Genomic DNA, 22,322 nt, shown 5'->3' on the forward strand with positions numbered 1-22,322 from the left:
CTTCCACATGTGCATCATCGGCTGTTCTCTTTGGAGCATGCACACAACAATCTCTAACCTGTGTGCCGCTTTGAACACATAGAACAGCTGTCTGCGACTGTGGCGAAGAGGCATGGGCGCCCATTTTTCATTACGCGCAATGTATTATGGGCCGACGCAGTCGGCGCGATGAACACTCGGATATAGCAAGAGCCACCTCTATGTCGGGCCGCATTGGCCGCGTCCGGTTACGTTGGCTGCGCCGTGGTTTTGAACTGTAGACGTTCTTCTCGCCAACGTGACGGAGCATGTGCGTGCGCGTGTTCACGCTACGTCGGACTATATATACGCCTTAGCCAAGTGATGTTCTTTCTGACTTTCATTAGTTCGAATTTTGTATAATTCAAGTTTTGTAGCATCCCCGCGGAATTTGAATAACGAGCTTTTACTGTACTTCCTCCAGTACTTCAATATGTCCTTCAATACTACTTTATTTCTAAGTCTAAAGTCTTGCACTAGTTTGTTTCTCCTAGTCTATTTGCATTTCTTTTGACAGAAAGGGGCTCAAAACTTCCACTGTTTTTTTCTAAGTTGCAACTTGATAAAGTCTGTGCGACACTGCCGATTTCATGGTACTGTCTTTCTGTATTTTGGCTGTTTTATGGGGGAGCAATGAAAGTTTTAAATATATTTTACAGCACTGGTTATCCGGCTTTATTGCAATGACTTTATTGACTAACAGTTACATGCTGCAATCTAAGAACACTTGCACCCTTTGGGGTGTATATTTGCCACACAATGATAATTGTCATCTGTCTTGCCTGCATTTCCTTTTTTAACGCTGTAAGCCCGGTACTTATCAGCATGACAGAGCATTCTCGACAGGAAAGTAATGAGCGCAGCGTTTTCAAGAAAGGAAACGCAAGCAAGACAGATGACAATTATTGTTGTGTGACAAATATACATCCCAAAGGGTGGAACTGTTTTTAGAGTGTGCCAGAATCATAGTAGTATCTGAGGAGCTGCTGCAGCAATTTTAACACTTTTTCTACCGTTGATGAGTATAGTCGTCATAAAGCCACATTTTTTTTTAAATCTCTGGGAACTTTCATGTACTTTTGCCACTTCCTGCTGTACGGAAAAGGTTAAAGAGACTGTAAAGAGTAGAATTTAGTTGAAGTATTAACAAATTATGCTACTGCAATAGTGAAATAAGCTGTGAAGAATATGAAAAATAGGTAGTGGCATGGCACTAAAGCTTCCACATGAGCTCACCAGCATGTCGTGTTTTCACGGCATGTACAGATTGGAGAGTATGTGCCGATTTCCTTCCCTCACAAGAGTATGATTGTTTAACCCTTTCACTGTCACGGACGTACCGGTACGTCATCGCGCTTCCCCATACGGTGTCACTGACGTACCGGTACGTTCTCTATCGTGCGTTCAAAATTTCGCGCCTGAGCGCAAAGCTGGCGCACCTGAATTGGCCATGCCATCTGTTGACTCTTTCTACGAGTTCGTATATTCTCCCCGACCTGTGTTAATCCATGTATTGAAGAGTACGGTGCGACTGCCACTCCCCACTTTCTCTTTGCTGAGTGGCGCGGTGGCTCCGCGTTCGCTGGATCATGCGTCGCGCGCGTGTGGTTATGGGTTCAAGGGTTGTTCTGCCATCTCCGCTGGTTTGAAGGTTTTTATTTTTCTTCTGCTGGTGTGTCTGCTACGTCGCGTCAAGTTCAGGCGCACGTGACGTTGCCTCTTTGAAAAGAGTGACTCGATTGCTGCTTTCGCTCTCTCGCCGAACCCTCGCTTCCGGCTTGCAGCAGTAAACGTAAAGCCCTTCGAACTTTGTTTAGCCTTTTTCCATCTCCCTCTGTCTTCTTGATCACGCAACGTCCCATTTCTCTCCGTTGTGCGGGCGACTGAAAGCGCATCCTCCCAGCGCGCGGTTACTTTCGGATGGCTGAGCGCGCGGGACCTTCGTCTGCTCATTGGTGCGGTGGCTCAATTCTGACTTAGAATACGAGCCGAGCTCGGATTCGGACTCGGACAGAGGCGCATGCGAGGAAGAGGGTTCCGCATCGTCAGATTCGGATGTTGAACGGATTTTATAGTCAGGCTGCTGATGATGATGATGTTTACTAACAGCAGCTGCAGAACACTGAAATGTGCATATAGCATTGACTACGTTATTTGTATACCAATCATAATCAAAAATAAATTGCTATGTTCATTCCCTGTTATGCTCGTTCCCTGAAACCAAGCCGACACTGGGGGTGCGTAACGGCCACAAAGGTCCGACAGCGAAAGGGTTAAATTGGCAGCAAATAACTTGTGGTTGGTAGCTCTGACTCCTTTCGACATGCCTGTGCAGTGCATTAGCATAGCGTCTGCAGCCACTTGCAGCTAGGGCACCAGTAAAGTGAGATATGCACATTTGAGTGTTCCCTTTAACAGCATCGGTTTGTAATTTTAAAGATGCGAGGAAGTATAATTCTGTTACGCGGAAACTCAACCACGAACCCCTTTTCCAGCATTTCTACCATTCATAAAGCAGCTATGGCCACCAAGATTTGTGCGCACCGGCGCACACAACTCTTGGTGGCCATAGCAGCACTATAATTTCCGCACTATAATTGCACTATAGTTTCCGTGTAACAGACAGTGCGCGCACAGCTCAGAGGCCATAAAGCAGCGCAGCTGGTTCCTTGTAAAACACCTCTAGATGGCGCTCCCCTCTGCCACATCGTAAGGTCCCTAGATAAAAGTTTTCAAGGTAGCGCCACTCCTCCTTTCCTGCTAATTTCCTCTTCCCCAAACTGCACTGGAGTGCCCACAAGAAGGGTTAAAATTAATGAGGGCGTGAATAAAAAAGAAAATGTTCGGTGTGAGTTGTCGCACCAAATATATAAATATGTATGTTTTTATAGAAGTAAATCACACATACAATAAGCAATTGCTTAGTTCAAAATATAAGCTATAGTATAAGAAGAAGCGTAATGCATGCTGTCCAACTAGCAACGTTGGGCATGTTTTATTTTTTACACCACTAGCCATGGTGCCTCGTATGCACCCTTGCATGCGCCCCCTTCAATCCAAATTCACACTTGTTACTTGCTCTCCACTCCGCAAGAAATAAAAGATGAAATCAGCCATCGCTTAGCCTTACTTCATGCTGAGGGCAGGACATTAGGTATGATTTGTCGTTATTGCGATCAACTCTTTGTTTTGACGTTGTTAGGCCTACAGACACGATGTCGAGGTATAAAAGAGGTTTGAATTTCATCTAGCTGATGGCACCACAGCTTTAGCGCTGATGTGTTGACCATGCGGAACATATTATTTTCTACTCTATCTTGTACAGTACACGATGACTGCAAGGAGCAAACGCCAACTAGGTACCGAGCAGATGATCAGGCATGGGCTAGCATATTCAGAAGGACGTTAGCCCCCTATTGTCAGCTAAGTAAGCCTGAAGGAACTGCTGAGAAAAAATGTACTGTAACTCAAAGAAAGCCCCAGGATTCGAGTAAACGCAACCTCTTGTTACAGCACCAAAACATTTGTTGTTTGGGGTGTATCACCGATGCGGGCATCTGGCTGCGTGTTCGCTCCGACAGCTGGTCAGGTCATACAGCTGTTTTGGGGCTCCGACGCAGGCAGCATTTCACTCTAAGAAAAACTTGTCTTCAGTGAAGTATACTTTATCTCATAAGCAGTGTTTAGCAGAGCCAAGGTTGCAAGGTATGGGAATGCAGATGCTTGCAAAAGGTGAATATAATTCGCATGTCTGCTACCACGCCCCATTTGCGTATTGTGCAACGATGCGGCTGCGGACACTTGGGACGTTACAGGTGTCGATAGCAGGCAACAAAACTCGGACGAAAACATTTTGATGTGTTCGCCTTCCTATATGTCCAAGGCGCCAGTAGCTTCCACAGAGCTGCAAGGAGCTTCTCGTGCGGATTATTACAGTGCCGTGTACTTTTTTATGTCAGCTGCCGTAGCACACTTTGAAATGCCATTCTATGTCTTGGCTACGACTGTGCCTTCCGGCAAAAATCCGACAAGATTATTAGCGCTGACGTCTCTAGATATTTTTTTCTAGCAGAAAATCTAAGGACATTAATTAGTGCTTGCGCACTAGTTTTGAACCTTTTGCAATATATTAAATACTACCTCTAGCCATTTAGCACATCATATGCAAGTAATGCACCAATCACAGACTCTGATTAAGTAGAAAAGAGAGCTAGTGCGAGAGTGAGAAGGACGCCGCAAAGTATAATGAGTGTCGCTGCCTTCAAACTTGTTTTATCTAGGGAGCTTACCAGCATCGCGGCCCACGCATGAAGCCACATTTCTACTGGACAGCTTGCCTTCATGCATAGCGTTCGCTGCTAATGTTTCCTGGTAAACATTACAGTTACATAAGCCGCAGTTGCTGGGAAGCGTGAGAAGCAGTCGGGGGATATTGGAATGCTCTCACATTCCACTCTTAAAGGTGAAGCTGAAGCGTCCTCCCTAGTTTTTTTTTTTATTTCCCCAATGGCGAGAGATGATCAGGATAAGGAGCTGACCTGTTTACAATGGCTTGATAGTGACACGAACAGCCATTGTGATCATCATCCTAACAGAAAAAAACTGACAGAGGGATGGACACCACATACCTAGTTTCAAGCTCTTGAAGGAACTGACAGCCAGTTTTGTGGGACTTTTTTAGTGCAATGGAGATATTATTGGTCAGTCTCCAATACTGCAGTGGTAATACAGCACACATTGTGGAACTTTTTTATCAGAATTTTTCTATCTGCAGTTGTGATTGTGATCATGAAGTTGTATGCTGGAAACAGTGATAGGTGAACGCGATAGTAATTGCACACTTTCATTTGTGGGAAGCACTAGGATATGCCATTGGTGCTATTCATGAAACGGTGGCACCCATTTACAGCACAATAGGTTGATGGCATTTTGTATCTTGCAAGGGGAACACAGAACTTGAAATGCTCAATTGCAACTGGCGTGGGAACAAAAGCACTCGTGCGCCGCCACGCAACGAGTGATACCACAGCTCTGCCATTCCACTTGTTGCTGCAAACGCAGTGTTGCTTGTTAGTGTGAGTTTCTTTTGCTTCTAATACGCGTAAAGCGCAAGTGTCTGTAATAGAAAGACTGCAATTTTTAACTAGGTATGGAGAACTTAACAGCCGCCCTACGTACAGTAATCTGATTGCATACATCTCATGTACCAAGGTTTCATTGCTAGTTCATGACGCTTCCCATTTTTGCGACTTTCTGAGCCAGTCTAATAGAGTTAAACCTTGATATAATGAACTTCAGTATAACGAAATTATCAATATAATGAAGTTTAACTTTTCATAACCTCTTGTCCATAGAACACCATGTATTTAGAACCTCAATTTAATGAAGTGTGTTTGTATGCGATTTCAATAGAATGACATTTCGCCTCCACGGCAAAGGAATGCCGGGACAATAAATGGACACTTCCGTGGATGCAGATGTTCACATGGTTGAATTGCAATTGGCTGCTTGTAAACGCACCCCTGAAATCGCATGTGGCGTGACAAATGCAACCGCCTAAGTGGAGCCACATCATGTTCTGTATGAAGTCAAGTGCAATAAGATCCTATCGCGCTGCACACACTTTGCGCTTTAGGTGTGAGTGAAAGTGTGCAAGGGTGAGGCAAGATAGATGGTGGCTTCTCGAGTGCCGCCTTTACGCGCAAGCCATTTGCTGATTGTTGCACTTATGAGATTTGAAAGAATACTTTACCAGTCGAAATTTGATTTAGTGTTGTTCTCACTTGAGCTTTTGTCACCCATGTTTTGATTTTGCATCTCGTCTCACTTGCCAGGCCTCTGGTCTTACGATAAGACTGATTTGTTTGGTATTTCATAAGTGTAATCCTCCAGAGAACTTAACTCAATACTATCCTTTTAAAAGGTATTTCCAAAAAAGGTATCCTAAGTAATTAGTGCTTTAGAGCTTAAATTAGCAATGCTATCTCCATATTACTTTTGTGAGACAACCACTGTTGCATATTTGCAGCCTACACTCGGTGCTGATGAATTTTAGATGCTTCAGAACATTTGGTGCCGCGCAGTTGTGAATGATGCTATCACAATTTTAAACTGTTCTGAAGAAATACCATTGATTCTCCAGAAGAACTTGTTGACCTAATTGGTACTTGCTCTGAGATATAATTGCTGCAAAAAAGAAAGGATGCACATGTCCATGCTGAAAAACAAGTTTGTTTCAACGTCTTGAACTTATACATACTCACTGAAGCGGTATGATCCTTCGAATAGAAGATGAAGAAGCACAGAAACCTGGGTACAGGAGAAGAGAATGAAGTTATGATAAAGGTAGACAAGATGGACGCCAGTTCCATAGCAATGCTTTATGTCTATTGTGTCCTTTAACTAGGAACGTTACACTCATGTGTGTGTTGTCTTGCACACATTCACTCTGCAATGTCACAGTTAATCATGTGCTACATTGTCTAGTTTTTCTAAAAATGCAGGTATCCCTGGGAACTGTCAAGGCAGAAACGCACTCCAAGACATATGACAAGTTGCCACCTGGAATCAACAGTGTAATGGGCATTGGTGCACACATTCCAGAGATGGCTGGTTATGCCCTTATGTAAGTCGCTTTATTTTCTCTTTCTTTACTTGCACATTCCGTTTTGTGGAACTTCTTAATGGTTTAGCAACTTGGTTTATACATGTATGTGCACTGTAGGTTGTAGGTTTATGTGTACCTGCCTGTAGACCAGTTGTGGAGAAACAAGTGCCATTTGCAGCTTCTCTGCATGTTAAGCCTTTGAAGGTAATTTCTTTTTTGCCAAATTGAACCCCCCCCCCCCGGGGTCGATTTTTTTTTTATTGCAGATTTAAAATCTTCAAGGTTACATATTTCGAAAAAAAAAAGCACTGCGATTTTTGTACAGTGACCAGAAAGTGGCAAAAAAATATTTCCCCTTGGTAAACATGCATTGTTTATTCATGAATACAGAGGAGCTTGCATAAATGCTTATAGTAAGAATTTAAAAAGTAGATACAGTGGAATAGATACATTCTAATTTGGCACTTGGGCAGTAGCCTGCATTGAAGGAATAGCCGCTCTACTAACATGCAGAAGAGCAACCGGTGCGCATGACCATAGTACAATGGAACCGTGTATGTGAGCACATGCAAGAAAACTATGGTTGTGCGCCCATCGGAAAAACCAAACGAATCAGAAACTTGCAGTAATCCTTTCTCCCATTGCCAACGAGGGGCAGTCAGTTTTAGCGAGTCTCAAGAAGAGAAACGCAGACATGGCAGCCTCGTTTCTACACGGTGGCACAAGCAGCGCCTGCTTGTGAACATGCAGGTGCTGTGAGCAATTATCTGTGAGCAATAAACGAGCGAGCATGTAGTGTTGACCCTTTGAGGGATTAGAAACCAGGTATCAGTTTTTGCAGGCGCAACAAACGGAAACATCCCGCGAGACAAAACCAACCAACTGCTGTGCGCCTATGCAGATGCGTGAGCGGTCGCAGACGTGTCGGTGTAAACAAGCCATGGGATTAAAACCAAGAGACAATGGAGGGAAAAAAAATTATTGTATCCACACAATGTGGCAGCACTTGCTGGGCAGCAGAGAGTTAAAAATTGGTGCGTTCTTCAAACATACATACGGCACCGTAAATAGGCATAGAACATTTGGGGTGTATTCCACGGTGCTGCATATTTGTCTTTGCCCTTCAAAGTGTTAGGCTATGAAGTGACTGCGGTAGTAGATTGAACACTACAACTGAGTTTGTACAAGCATGATTACTTGCTTACTGTTGCAGGAGCAGTTGTAGATGACTGAATATTGAAGATTAGTGTAGGTAATTTGGCACATTAAATGTAGTTTACTGTTTATATGTTTTATTCCTTTAAAGTTTAACCCATCAAAGTATCATGTGTGGTGGCCATTGCTGCAGGATATGAATAGTTTCAGGAGAATTTACATAATATACCCTGTTGTGCTATTTTACCTCTCCAGTAAATTTATAAAGTAAGGATAAACAGTGGTAAATGAAGAGAAGTTATTATTAAAAGCAATGTAACACCAAACCAGTCACATTCACCGTTGCTGGATACATGTGAAGTTCAGCAATATAAAGTAAATAAAAAGTTACATTGCTGACTTCTTTTATTTATTTATTTGTTCATAGTGCAATGGAACCCTGTAGACACATGTCCTGCAGTTGCATTTTCCCGGCTGTTTTGTAGTGTTTTCGCAGTCCTAACCTAAAGCCTATTTACTCCTACGTATTATGTTCTCATTTGATATGTCACCATCCTGTAATGTTCCCACATATTATGTTGTATTTGAATCGGTAGTCATGTAGGTTTGCGGTGCAGAGGCAAATTTGGAAGTGCAAAATGCTGGAAGTTTGTGATCGTCAGTCCTGATAACCATGTCACGGTGCAGTTGTTTTGCTGTTTCCTCAAAGTCAGCTTCGCCGGAATACAGACGTGTTGTTGTGCGGTGAAGCATATTAAGAGTGTAATGGGGCCTTTGTCATGGAACATTGTTTGTGTTTCTGACTCTTCCGTTACCACAGGAAATATTCTAATTTTTGGTGCTATTATGTTGTAACATTTTATTTCAAGATGTAGTCGCAATGTATGCCATGATGCACAACATTATAGCCTGATCACTGGTGTTGAATGGAGGTAAAGCAGTAATAACCGTTCAGACATTTTTTGACAATTCTTATGTGAAACTTCAAAGAAGCATCTGAAGAAACATGATTGAAAGTAATAATTTGTGATAAGGGGATTTATTGACGGCAAGCGACAGGTGAAAAACCAACACAGTCCCAAGGGAACAACGGTGTAGGCGCCAACAGCTCGTGATCTGCGCTCGCGTCCTACATTGATGATAGCGCCCCTCTCCTGCTTGCTTCCTGTTCTTCTTCTTCATTACAATAAGTCCGGTGGTGAAGAGGAGCCATCGTGGCGACTCAAGGCGGTGAAAGGATGAGAGGGTCGTGATGCAGCTTGAGGTGGCTGATGTGAACTGTGTCGCGACCAAGGCGGCACTTGTCCGAGGAGGGGTTGACCGGTTCAATGACATAAGTGACGGGAGACCGCACTTGATGACGCGGTGTGGCCCGTGGTACTTGGCAGCAAACTTGGGAGTGAGGCCAGGAGAGTGGAATGGTAGTCTGAGACACGAGAAATACAATGGCAAAACTCTGCACATGCTGATCATTGTCGTGCCGACCTTTCTGGAGGGCTTGGCTGTCGGACGTGAACGAGTGGGCCAGCTGACCATACTCTTCTGCATGCTGTGCGACGTCGGAAATTGGACCGAATTCAGAGGCGTCCGGGCAGTACTGTAAAATTGTGTCAAGTTAAGGACGGTTCATGACATATAAAAGAAAAAATGGGGAAAAACCAGTTGTGGACTGTGTCACGGTGTTATATGCGTAAGGCACGAAGGTGAGAACGACGTCCCGTTTAGAATGGTCAGAATCAATATAGTACATCGAAAGCATCTCCTCCAGCGTGTGGTTGAAACATTCTGTGAGGCCATTAGTTTCAGGGTGGTAGGCTGTAGATGATCGGTGAACGATATAGCACGAGTGGAGGAGCACTTGTATGACGCTGGACAAAAACACTTGGCCTCTGTCGCTCAGCAGTTCCCGTGGTGCACCATGACGGAGTATGAAACGATGCAATATGAAGGAAGCGATGTCATGAGCACCACCTGCAAGGGAGTAGAGCTGTTTCTGCGTATCATGCGAGATGGTCGACTGCGACAATTACCCAGCAATTGCCAGCAACAGAGCACGGAAGCGGTCCATAAAGGTTGATGCCAATGCGTTTGAAAGGGAAGGCTGGATATGATAGAGGCTGCAGCCGACTGGGTGTATGGTTAAATGTCTTCTGTTGTTGACATGCAGAACAGGACTGAATATATTTATGGACAAATGTGTACATCCTACGCCAGTAGTAGTGTTGGCGGAGCCGCTGATACATGCTCAGCCCCCTCAGCTTGGGCAGTTGCGGATCAGCATGGAAGTAGGCATACACATCGGCCCGCAAGTAGTAGCCAACTAGTAGCCATTTATGTCCGTCATTCTGGTAGTTGTGGCGCTACAAAAGTGCATCGCATATTGCAAAATGCATGGCTAGTCGACGAAGGGCACGGGGTTGGCTAGCGGGTGAAGAGGCGCCGAGAACTTGCAAGAGGGATGCAATTCACGTGTCTTTGCGCTGTTCTGAAGGTATGTCTGTGATGGTGAGAGCATTCAGGAAAAAGTCGACCTCTGAAGGTGCGCTTCTCGTTGGATTTCACGGGTGATCGAGAGAGCGCATCTGCGTCAGAATGCTTGCGCCTGGATCGCCAAACAACATGAGTGTCGAATTCTTGTATACGAAGAGGCCAATGACCGAGGCGACCAGAGGGATCTTTTAGGGAAGCCAACCAGCAACGTGCAGCCAACCAGCGCATATCAGCGTTATCATCACAAATGCAGATAAGTCTAACATAGATGCAGGGACCGTCGCCCGTGACATCAGTGATTACCTCCGAACGTTCACTTTCGTTAATGTTAGATCAGATAGCACTCGTAGACCGCATGATTTCAAGTATCGCCGCGTTGATCTGAACACCTTGAGCAGCTTTCGGAACACGATTTCCGCCACTGACTGGAAATATGTCTTATCAATAAATGACCTATTTATGTATTGATAAATGAAAGCTATTTACGACACTTCTTTTCCTCTGCAGCACGCAAGAAAATGCAAAAATAGAAAACCATGGATAACAGCAGAACTAATTAGTTACATTAAGTTAAGACAAGTTAGTTACACAGTTCATTAAATCTTGAGACCCTGCAAAGTTAGACTCATATAAAAATACCATAATCAGTTAAACCGAGAACTGAAGAGGGCGAAATTGGAATACATTAGCAATCTTTTTGACCCCACCTGGAGAAACAGTGCCCGAGACCAATGGGGCCAACTAAGTCGCTTGCTTAACTTCCGGTCACGCCGTCCTTTCATTGAAAAAGAAGGCGAAGTTCTATGCGGGAAGGAACTTTCCAATCAGTTTAATAGGTTTTTCATTAATATTACAAAATCGCTGTGTGTCGCACCAGATGTTCCTTTCGGTTATGCCTGTGCGAAACCTTATTCATGTTTCCAACTACTGAAACAGAAATAATATTAGTGTTTTGAAACCTCCAGTCAAGTAAATCTAAGGATAAATATGGTTTTCAAATCCAACCATTTAAATTTGTGATAGACTTATTAGCCCCGACACTAGTATATATTTATAACCTTTGTATAAGTACCGGCATCTTCCCAAAACAAATGCATATTGCAAAGGTTGTTGCCATACAAAAAAGTGGTTCTGTTTCTGACTTTTCCAATTACAGACCGATATCGATTCTTCCAGTACTGTCTAAAGCATTAGAAAGAATTATTCGTTGCAGGTTGAATAACTTTCTAAGTAAGCATTCTGTTCTTTCTGACTACCAGTTTGGATTTAGAAAACAGAGATCCACTGAAATGGCATTGACTAGACAAAAATAAATTATAATTGCCGCCTTTGAAGAAAAGCTTCTTGTTCTCGGGGTATATATAGACTTATCCAAAGCATTTGATCTAATTGACCACTTTCTATTATTTCAGAAACTCGGTCACTATGGCATTAGGGGCATAAGTCTTGCTTTAATACAGTCTTACCTAAAGTACCATAAACACATTTTGTGTTTAAATGAAACCTCATCAGATGTTGAGCCAATCTTGTCTGGTGTACCTCAGGGAAGGATTTCAGGGCCTTTGTTGCTTTTAGTGTATATAAATGACATTTTTCATACCCCCTTTCCGGTTCATCTCGTAGCTTACGCTGATGATATTGCAATGCTCGCCACAGGAAACACACTAGCTGAGTTATCCCTCCGTGGCAACCAATTTTGGAATATTTGCGTTACTGGTGTAATAAAAGTTGTTTTAAAGTTAATACGAATAAAACAAAGGCTGTGATATATAGGACAAAAAATAAAGTAGTAAGTGGTGATATCGAACTATTATTAGGTCATTGCAAGATTGATATTGTACCCAGTATAGAATCTCTTGGTGTTGTATTCTCTGAGACACTATCTTGGACCTACAAATTGAAAATATTCGTGTTAAAATGAACAGGTTAAATGGCGTGTTATGTAAACATAGGTTAACCCTTCCCACACAGGTTAAACTCCTCATTTATAATTCATATATAGCGCCAGTGATTACTTATTGCCACACAGCTTGGGCTACGATGACAGAGCACAATAAACAGCGCCTTCTTATTGCACAAAAGTGTGCAATAAGACTGATAGCTAATGTACTGTGGAATGCTCGCACCAGACAATATTTCAGGCAGTTCAATATTTTAAGACTAACTACCTTGTATGTGTTCAAACTGCTTTGCATTTACAAAATTGCTGTAGCAACGAACAATAGCCTTATGCCAACAATGTTTCAGCTAGTATGTCATGAACCTACATATGATGTATGTCACTCTGTCATGCACCTTACCGTTAAGTCGCACCAAATACTGCACACAATATTTATCATACAATCTGCCGAGGTACCTAAATGTTCTCGAAGATAATCGTTTTTCTCTTAGGTCGCTTTCAACACAAACCTTCATGGAATTGATAAATCTTTTTGAGCCTTCGACCAAATAGCTCACCTGTATAACTCAAAATGGCAAGGCCTTTAGCGCAATTGAAAAAGACAGGGACAGGACAGCGCTATAAATATAACAGCATGTAACTGTTTGACAATGCATTGTAAGGGAACATGACCTTGGATTGTAGCGCGAAGTGACATGGACACAGAAAGGAGCAGACAGGACAAGCGCTAACTCTCAACTAAATTTCTATTAAACTTCGCGCTACAATCCAAGATCTTGTTACCATACCAACTCGCCCAACTTTCTATCCTTTTGCATTGTAAGGGACTTGAATGAATTCTATCTATCTGTATTTTTGTCTACGTTGGTGTTAGAATTGTGCAGTGGGAATTGACGAGAAATTGTGTAATTGTGTTAATTGTGTAAAATCACAATAATGTAATAGATTACGTGTTAAATTACAATTATGCAATAGATTGCGGGTATTGTGATTTTGAATTCTGTTGTGTATACCACACTGCTGCTCTGTGGGGCGTAGGGGGTCCTCAAGCTGTATTTGGGAGCTTTTTCCTTTCAGTCCTCTCTCATTCTGTGCTTTGTTTTGAGAGGAAAAAAATAAATGTATTTACCTTGTCAGAGTGCGTCATGGTCTGTTACATCGTTGAAAGGCCTGCCGTACCAATAGGGGCAAAATTTTCCTAGTGCTCATACAATTGCGAAGGGACTCTTTTTCAGTGACCAAATAATTTGCTTCCGCCTTGGTGAAGGCACATCTTGCATATGCCACAACATACTCAGGGAAGCCAGGCTTGCGTTGCGCAAAAACTGCACCAAGGCCGGTACCACTGGCGTCTGTTTGTATTTCAGTTGGCACAGCAGGGTCATAATGGCATAGCACGGGTGGCGAAGTAAGTAGGCGGCGCAGTGTCGCAAAGGCGTTGTCACAGGCCGGTGTCCAATGAGAAAGGTCGCTGGGGTCGGCAAGGAGCTTCGTATGCGGAGCTATGATTAAGGCAAAATTTCGTACGAAGAGACGAAACTAGGAGGCCAAGCCGACAAAGCTTCTAAGCTCTTTGATGGTAAAAGACTTCAGAAACTCGGCAACAACACGTAGTTTGTCCAGGTCACGTCATCGAGATAGCAAAGACATATCTTCCATTTCAGACCGCGTAAAATGCCATCCATCATATGCTTGAATGTTGCAGGCACATTGCAAAGTCCGAAAGGCATCACTGTAAATTCATATAGACCATCCGGTGTAATGAATGCCGTCTTCGGAAGATCAAACTCCGCCATAAAGACCTGCCAATATCCCTATCACAAGTCGAGAGAAGAAAAAAATTCGGCACCTTGAAGGCAATTGAGGGCGTCGTCTATTCGAGGAAAAGTATAGATGTCTTTGCGAGTAATCTTGTTGAGGCGCCAGTTGTCCACACAGAACCTAATAGAGCCATCTTTCTTTTTGACCAGTACAACAAGAGAGGACCAAGGGCTGCAAGAAGGTGCGACTCTCTGCTGAATCATGTCGTCAACTTGCTCCGTAATTACACGACGCTCCACACGTGACACATGATAGGGGCGTTGTCGTAAAGGAGCGCAAGTCCCAGTGTCAATCGTGATGCACGTTGTTGCCGGTGAAAAGAAAGCGCACTGCTATAGATTTGGAAACGAAGTGCTTCTAACTGATGATCGATGGTTGCAAAGATGCTTGCATTGGATAGCGACAGTGGCAGCCACGACGTGGTAAGGCAGGCTGCCTCAACATTGTCCCTGCGGGAGGTCGTGTAGGTGATTCAGTCTCTCATGGTCTTGTTTTCGCGAAGGACCTTCCATTTCACTACGTGGAGCACCTGGATGCCTTGGAGAAGGATGTCGGCAAGCTTTGCGTAAAGCAAGCCAGTGAGAAGTACGTGGTGAGGTGCTTGTGGCGATCTTGCTCCAGCATTTCTTCTGGATTTCTCAAGCCGAGATGCTGCCACGGCAACCTTCCCGCATTTTTTAAAAGGCGCCTTTTGGGGCCACTAGAGCAATGCCTTGGCAGAGCTTGTATGCCACTTGCCGCCCATGACCCTTCTTTGCAGTTTTTATAGCAGTGCCATTATTTAACGCTGACAGCCGCGGTTCGCTAATAATATGTGATCAGCGTGCGGTAAGCAGAGTTAAAACAGTTAAACGAGTCAACACAGAAGCCGTATGGAGGAAAGTGGTGGGGATAACTGGCCTACTTGCTATTATAGTTTTCTCAGAACAGCTACGCCATCCCCCATCCTGATTTTTTTTTAATGCAACCCAGTTATAACAATTATCGGTTATAACAATGGAATTTTCGTCGCACTTGAATATTTTTATAAGTGTGTGCGACTGTAGTTCATAATCAATACACGCCATTTTAGGTGTATGGCTGCACTTAACGTTCAAGAAAAATGTCTTGCTCTCATAATGAAGTAATGTGGTTTCATTGCGATAAAAATTATATGGGAACTCTAGGTGAATTTTTGCCGCTGCCAGTAGTGTGAGGCTTCATATAAAGTCCACGTGCGATATCCTATCGTGTACCGTATGCTGTGGGTGCGAAGTAAAACGTGGGGGTGAGCCAAGAAGGATGGTAGCTTGATGAGTACTTAGTGTTCCGGGTCATGTAATAAAGTGTGTGCAAGTGTGTTCGATTGTTGTATCGAACCGAATCGAACACACTTGCACACACTTTATTACATGACCCGGAACACTAAGTACTCATCAAGCTACCATCCTTCTTGGCTCACCCCCACATTTTACTTCGCACCCACAGCATACGGTACACGATAGGATATCGCACGTGGACTTTATATGAAGCCTCACACTACTGGCAGCGGCAAAAATTCACCTAGAGTTCCCATATAATTTTTATCGCAATGAAACCACATTACTTCATTATGAGAGCAAGACATTTTTCTTGAACGTTAAGTGCAGCCATACACCTAAAATGGCGTGTATTGATAGAAGTCGGTGGTAACGCCGTTAGACAGGAAACCAGTAAGCAATCGCAGGAGACGAAAGATCTGATCAAGAAACGCCAGTGTATGAAAGCTTCTAATCCTACAGCTAGAATAGAACTGGCAGAACTTTCTAAGTTAATCAACAAGCGTAAGACAGCGGACATCAGGAACTATAATATGGATAGAATTGAAGAGGCTCTCAGGAACGGAGGAAGCCTAAAAACAGTGAAGAAGAAACTAGGAATAGGCAAGAATCAGATGTGTGCGTTAAGAGACAAAGCCGCCAATATCGTTACTAATATGGATGAGATAGTTCAAGTGGCTGAGGAGTTCTATAGAGATTTATACAGTACCAGTGGCACCCACGACGATAGTGGAAGAGAAAATAGCCTAGAGGAATTCGAAATCCCACAGGTAACGCCAGAAGAAGTAAAGAAAGCCTTAGGAGCTATGCAAAGGGGGAAGGCAGCTGGGGAGGATCAGGTAACAGCAGATTTGTTGAAGGATGGTGGTCAGATTGTTCTAGAGAAACTGGCCACCCTGTATACGCAATGCCTCATAACCTCGAGCGTACCGGAATCTTGGAAGAACGCTAACATAATCCTAATCCATAAGAAAGGGGACGCCAAAGACTTGAAAAATTATAGACCGATCAGCTTACTGTCCGTTGCCTACAAAGTATTTACTAAGGTAATCGCAAATAGAATGAGGAACACCTTAGACTTCTGTCAACCAAAGGACCAGGCAGGATTCCGTAAAGGCTACTCAACAATAGACCATATTCACACTATCAATCAAGTGATACAGAAATGTGCAGAATATAACCAACCCTTATATATACCTTTCATTGATTACGAGAAAGCGTTTGATTCAGTCGAAACCTCAGCAGTCATGGAGGCATTACGGAATCAGGGTGTAGATGAGCCATATGTAAAAATACTGGAAGATATCTATAGCGGCTCCACAGCCACCGTAGTCCTCCACAAAGAAAGCAACAAAATCCCTATAAAGAAAGGCGTCAGACAGGGAGATACGATATCTCCAATGCTATTCACAGCATGTTTACAGGAGGTATTCAGAGGCCTGGAGTGGGAAGAATTGGGGATAAAAGTTGATGGAGAGTACCTTAGCAACTTGCGATTCGCTGATGATATTGCCTTGCTTAGTAACTCAGGAGACCAATTGCAATGCATGCTCACTGACCTGGAGAGGCAAAGCAGAAGGGTGGGTCTGAAAATTAATCTGCAGAAAACTAAAGTACTGTTTAACAGTCTCGGAAGAGAACAGCAGTTTACGATAGGTAGCGAAACACTGGAAGTGGTAAGGGATTACATCTACTTAGGGCAGGTAGTGACCACGGATCATGATCATGAGACTGAAATAACCAGAAGAATAAGAATGGGTTGGGGTGCGTTTGGCAGGCATTCTCAAATCATGAACAGTAGGTTGCCACTATCCCTCAAAAGGAAAGTGTACAACAGCTGTGTGTTACCAGTACTCACATATGGGGCAGAAACCTGGAGGCTTACGAAAAGGGTTCTGCTGAAATTGAGGACGACGCAACGGGGTATGGAAAGAAGAATGATGGGTGTAACGCTAAGGGATAAGAAAAGAGCAGATTGGGTGAGGCAACAAACGCGGGTAAACGACATCTTAGTTGAAATCAAGAAAAAGAAATGGGCATGGGCCGGACATGTAATGAGGAGGGAAGATAACCGATGGTCACTAAGAGCTACGGACTGGATTCCAAGGGAAGGGAAGCGTAGCAGGGGGCGGCAGAAAGTTAGGTGGGCAGATGACATTAAGACGTTTGCAGGGACAACATGGCCACAATTAGTACATGACCGGGGCAGTTGGAGAAGTATGGGAGAGGCCTTTGCCCTGCAGTGGGCGTAACTAGGCTGATGATGATGATGATGAAGTGTGTAACACCATGCTTGTTCATTTAACTCGTAAACTAATGTTTACTGCAATTTGTATGGTCAGTAAAACTACAAACCTTACTTCATGTAGTTTTCAAATACTTTGCCATTTGCTATCAATGCTTTGCCATTTGGATGAAACTGCCACTTTTGGCAATGCCTTTTACGACACACTTTTGTGCCTCATGAGAAACTTTTCATGGTGCTCAAGCTGGTGATAAATTTTCTTCACAAAATATATTTCATGAAATGACTTTGTGCTTTACTGAAGGATCTAAAATTTTCCAACAGAAATCGTAGATAGCCGAGCAACAAGGTTGAGACAGCTGGAATGGAATTATCCATTTCTAGACCATTTCTTCAGTTCTTCTGTTTTCCTTCTAGCCTTCTTTAGTTCATTGCATGAAATATGTGTAGGTCTTGTGCTCCGACTACACTAACATGTAGCACATTTTGCAGTCAGGCAAAATGTGACAACTGGTGTCATATTAATGGGATTCTACTGTGCTTGCAGTTAGCATACACCTTCCTGTTTTTCTGTGAGCATGAACATTAAGTGTAGGCTATTGTTTTGTCTTTGCAGGTCAAATGGAGTCAAGCTGGCGTGTGGGAAGCTGATACGGCGTCAACAGTTAAATACCTCCCTTTTGTATAATGAGTATATTGTGTACAATACTGACCAGGTGAAGATGACATATCTTGTTAAGGTAAAATTTGAAAAAGAGAGGGCCAGAAAGTAACCTCGTACAGCACACATATTTTCACTGTTTCTAACTGTGATAATTATTGCACTTTGAGGTGCAGCCTGAAGGAGTATTTTTTCAATCCTTTTCTCTTCCCCCCCCCCCCCTTTTTTTTAGTGCAATATCTGAAAAAGTCCAAAGTACTCTTTACTCTGTAAAGTATTCTCCAGTCAACTTGTCATGTCTTTTAAAGCATTTACTGATGTGCCAAGTACACATTGAAGCATATTAATCTACTCAGTCACATTGCAAAACTGTTTTAAATTTAAGCGTGTTATTTTTTGTATTGTAAGGTGTGTTCTTAATTGAAAAAAAATGCTGTTTTTACAAAAAGCATGTCCATTACATATTTCTCATGATCTTGTTCGTGTGTTCATTTGTGTTGTGTGATAGTAATAAGCAGGTTGATATCCTTATACATTAATCCTGCTACATATGTAAGAGGAAACATGATCTCAGTGTCATTATATGAATAAATATTTTTCTTTACATTTTTAGTGTGGAATTAAGCCTTTATGTGGTGGTGTTTTCTGTGAAAGTATGGAGACTGACTTGCAATGCATATTGGACGATACTTCTATCCATGGTTGGCAATTGACAGTGTTTTCCAATATAAAGAAAATTTCAGCAGAACTCATGTCACTGTGAATGTCAACGTTAATGCTATTAGCATTCAAGCAATGTAGTGACACACCGTAAGGTCACCACTGAGACACGTCATATATAAAGTGTGTGTGCCCTGTCGGGCTTCTCTCGCGCTTCCCTCTAGGCATGCTATGCCATCTAGTGGCGCTGACACAAAGTCAGTGGTGGTCCAACTGCGCCATTTTGCTACAATTCCACTTACCTGCTCCTGGCTGCGCCCACTCAAGTGCGATTTGCCCCAACTGCGCGAAAGTGCGGTATTTTCGCGTTATCACGGCCATGCAATGTTTCCAGTCAACGACCGATTTTTTTGGACGCTTTCGCGGCACTGCCACGGTACGAATTTGCTGTTCGATTTTCCAGACTTCTTGCCATGACCGCAGGTCCGAAATGGCATTGATCGAAGCCACTGCCTCCGCAATTTTCATTATCTTGCACACAGATCCGCTGGCAACATAGCCACCACCGTGGCAACGCTAGGCTTAGTTCCTTCGACGTTTATTACCAAGCTTCTCGCAGTTTGGCGCCGTGTTTTTCAATGAAACAATTAGCCACTGTTAGCAATGGTGCCGCCTTTCTAGTCCTTACAAATGGCTTCGAAGCTCGGAAGGTACGGCATGTTGCATAATGCCAGTTTCCAAAAGTCAGCTTCGCCTTAATACAGCAGAGTATACGGTAAAGCATACACGCAGTATTGCAGTGAAGTATACCAAAAATTGGGAGAGGCAATTGTCACGAAACACAGTATGTATTCCTTAATTATACATGTGTGCATTCGCCATCTCCTGTCGCAGTACAAGCACCTATACGCCTAATACGTGTACTGGCAGGCCCTCGGAGCTATTTTGGATGTGCCTGCGGCGATTTGAGCCCTGGGGCCAGTAAAAGGCGTGCATTCATTCTTTCGGATGTTTTCGTGGCCCCTACACTCTTAAACAAAGGTACACCCTTTGGGGTGTATATTTGCCACACAAAAATAATCGTCATCTGTCTTGCTTGCGTTTCCTTCCTTGAAAACACTGCGCTCGCTACTTTCCTGTCGAGAATGCTGTCATGCTGATCACAGGCATGCCGTTTGCGACTTGGAAGTACCGGGCTCGCTGCGTTAAAGAAAGGAAATGTGGAAAAGTCAGATGACGATTATCGTTGTGTTGCAAAAGGGCGTACTTTTGCTTAAGAGTGTAGGGAGTCCGAAAAATCGGACATTCAGAGTACTCAACTATACGAATCGATTTGTGAACATTCAAATAATTCAGTTCGCAGCTTGATTAGCTACTCAGTATTTAGTATAGTTAGTGTGATGCTCAGCTGAGGTTGATGCATTGCACGCTGCCTTACCACGGCGCTCAGTTTGTTTGTTTCAGTACAAAAGAAAATTTAATTTTGGAGTTCTTACGTGGCGAAACCACAATCTGATTATTAGGCAGGCCTGTCTTGATACAAGGGTCACTCGAAACAATTCCTATACTTGACGCCAACAAAGGAAATGGCGATGAAAGGAGTGTCTATATGCAAAGATATAGGATTAGCCACTGCAAGGCACGAGATTGTATCAAATACGCGTATTCCAGCACGCAGATTTACGCATTTGCACATGCAGTTCATAACTTTAAATCTGTCAATCTCTATGCACGAATGCTGTAGTTTGCTTCGATAGTTGTCAAAAACACGTTTTCATGACCTCGGAGCTGATCACCATGTTATCCACTCATACGAACATACTAGAGCGGCAGGCTTTCCATGACTGCTTGTGGAAAGCTTGCCGGTCACATCGGCCATGAGCCAGTTTTTGCCATGGCACACTGCCTTGGCCGTTAGGCCTAATTGGTAGTGCTTTGAAAGGTCGGTCAGGTATCGCGACAAAAGCTTCGGTTTTACGCCAAATCGACTCTTATCTATTCGCAGATGCCACACGACACACAGGAAGCCAACAAACTGCCTCACAACGAAAGCGAGTGTACAGGATGGTACAAACATTGTTTTTCACCACCATCACTACCCTTGCGACGCACCATACGGAGGCATCTCATCTTGGCGCCGTTCACAAAACGCATAGTCTCTTGTCGAGCGTCTAGCATTGTTATTGGGCATAACACACATTTTGTCTAGTGCGGCAAAGCATATCAAAGCACATTTGTCATTTGGAATGCACATAAGACATTTGCCATGAATTTTTTTCTTGTGTCCGACGGTGCAAATTCAGGGTGTCTACAAACCGGGAATTCTCAGGGATTTTGAGCAGTCTGGAAAACCTTGGGGGAATTTGTGCTTCTATCAGAGGAAATTGGTTGTCATTTTCTTGAAAGGGAATGAAAGTCGCGTTAATGCTGGCTCGAGTAACAGACAGGAATCGTAACGAATCGTCTTTGACGCCCTGCCGTCGGCTGGAGGAGTTGCCAGTGTGCAGTTAACGACAGACTTTCCGGATGCCCAAAATTCGGATGGCTTCGTGGCACCACCACGTACCCCATAGAGTCAATATCAGAACTTCTGAAATTTCGGACGCAAGAACCCTTCGCCGTCCCATTTTCCCGACTTTTTGCCGTGACCGCAGGTCTGATACGGCATTAGTCAAGGCCACCACCGCTGCCGTTTTCATTACCTTGCCGCCTCGAACTGGCGCTCTCGCACGCAGATCCGCTGGCAGCCGTAGCCACCACTGCGGCAACGCTAGACATAGCTGCTTCGACGTTCTCTATTAAGCTTCTTGCCATTGGGTGCCGTGTTTTTCATTGAAAAAATTCACCGCTGTCAGCAATGGCGCTGACTCCGCCTTTGTGGTCCTCGCGATTGGCTTTGAAGCTCGGTAAGCACAGTGCGTTGCAAATGCCGGTTCTCCATACATAAATGTTACTTGGTGAACCATACGCAAAAGTATTGCGGTAAAACATAAGCATGGGAAGAGGCTATTGCCACGGGACACAGTATGTATTCCTTAATTATACACGCGTGCACCCGGTATCTCCTGTCACAGTACGAGCACCGATATGCCCAATACATGTACCGACAGGCCTTCGGGGCTTTCTCGAATGTGCCCATGGCGATTTGAACCTTTAAGGGCAGTAAAAGACATTCATTCATTGTTTCCAACTGGCCGAATTTCGGGACGTCTTCGTGCCCCCTAGGCAGTTCGAAAATTTGGACGTTGACTGCAACTGACCAAGAAGATGCTTCAAATGGTCCATGGAGCAAACGAGTGGTGGAAGGACGAGAACAGAACAGACTGACGCATTGAGGAGTGAACAGGAAAGGTAGCGTGCTACCGCCGTTTTGAAGCAGCTTGAGCTCAAAAAACAAACTGTTGGCTTATGCCGAGATGCAGGTGTCCCTCATCCAAACCAAACTAAACTCTTTAAAGCAGTGAAAC

At 43.7% G+C, this 22,322-nt stretch overlaps 1 protein-coding gene across 1 annotated transcript in view; it reads left to right on the forward strand.

Moving 5' to 3' along the window:
• LOC126544823 (poly [ADP-ribose] polymerase 2-like) overlaps nucleotides 1-18,801 on the forward strand; it is a 50,028-nt gene extending 31,227 nt beyond the window's left edge. The window contains exons 13-14 of the mRNA XM_050192313.3: nucleotides 6,522-6,643; nucleotides 18,151-18,801. Coding sequence (XP_050048270.1) covers nucleotides 6,522-6,643; nucleotides 18,151-18,307 — 279 coding nt within the window. The 3' untranslated portion in view covers nucleotides 18,308-18,801. The remainder of the gene's footprint in view (nucleotides 1-6,521; nucleotides 6,644-18,150) is intronic.
• Nucleotides 18,802-22,322: the final 3,521 nt, after the last annotated feature.

This window comes from Dermacentor andersoni, chromosome 1, assembly GCF_023375885.2.
Source record: "Dermacentor andersoni chromosome 1, qqDerAnde1_hic_scaffold, whole genome shotgun sequence".
NCBI classification, from domain to species: domain Eukaryota; kingdom Metazoa; phylum Arthropoda; class Arachnida; order Ixodida; family Ixodidae; genus Dermacentor; species Dermacentor andersoni.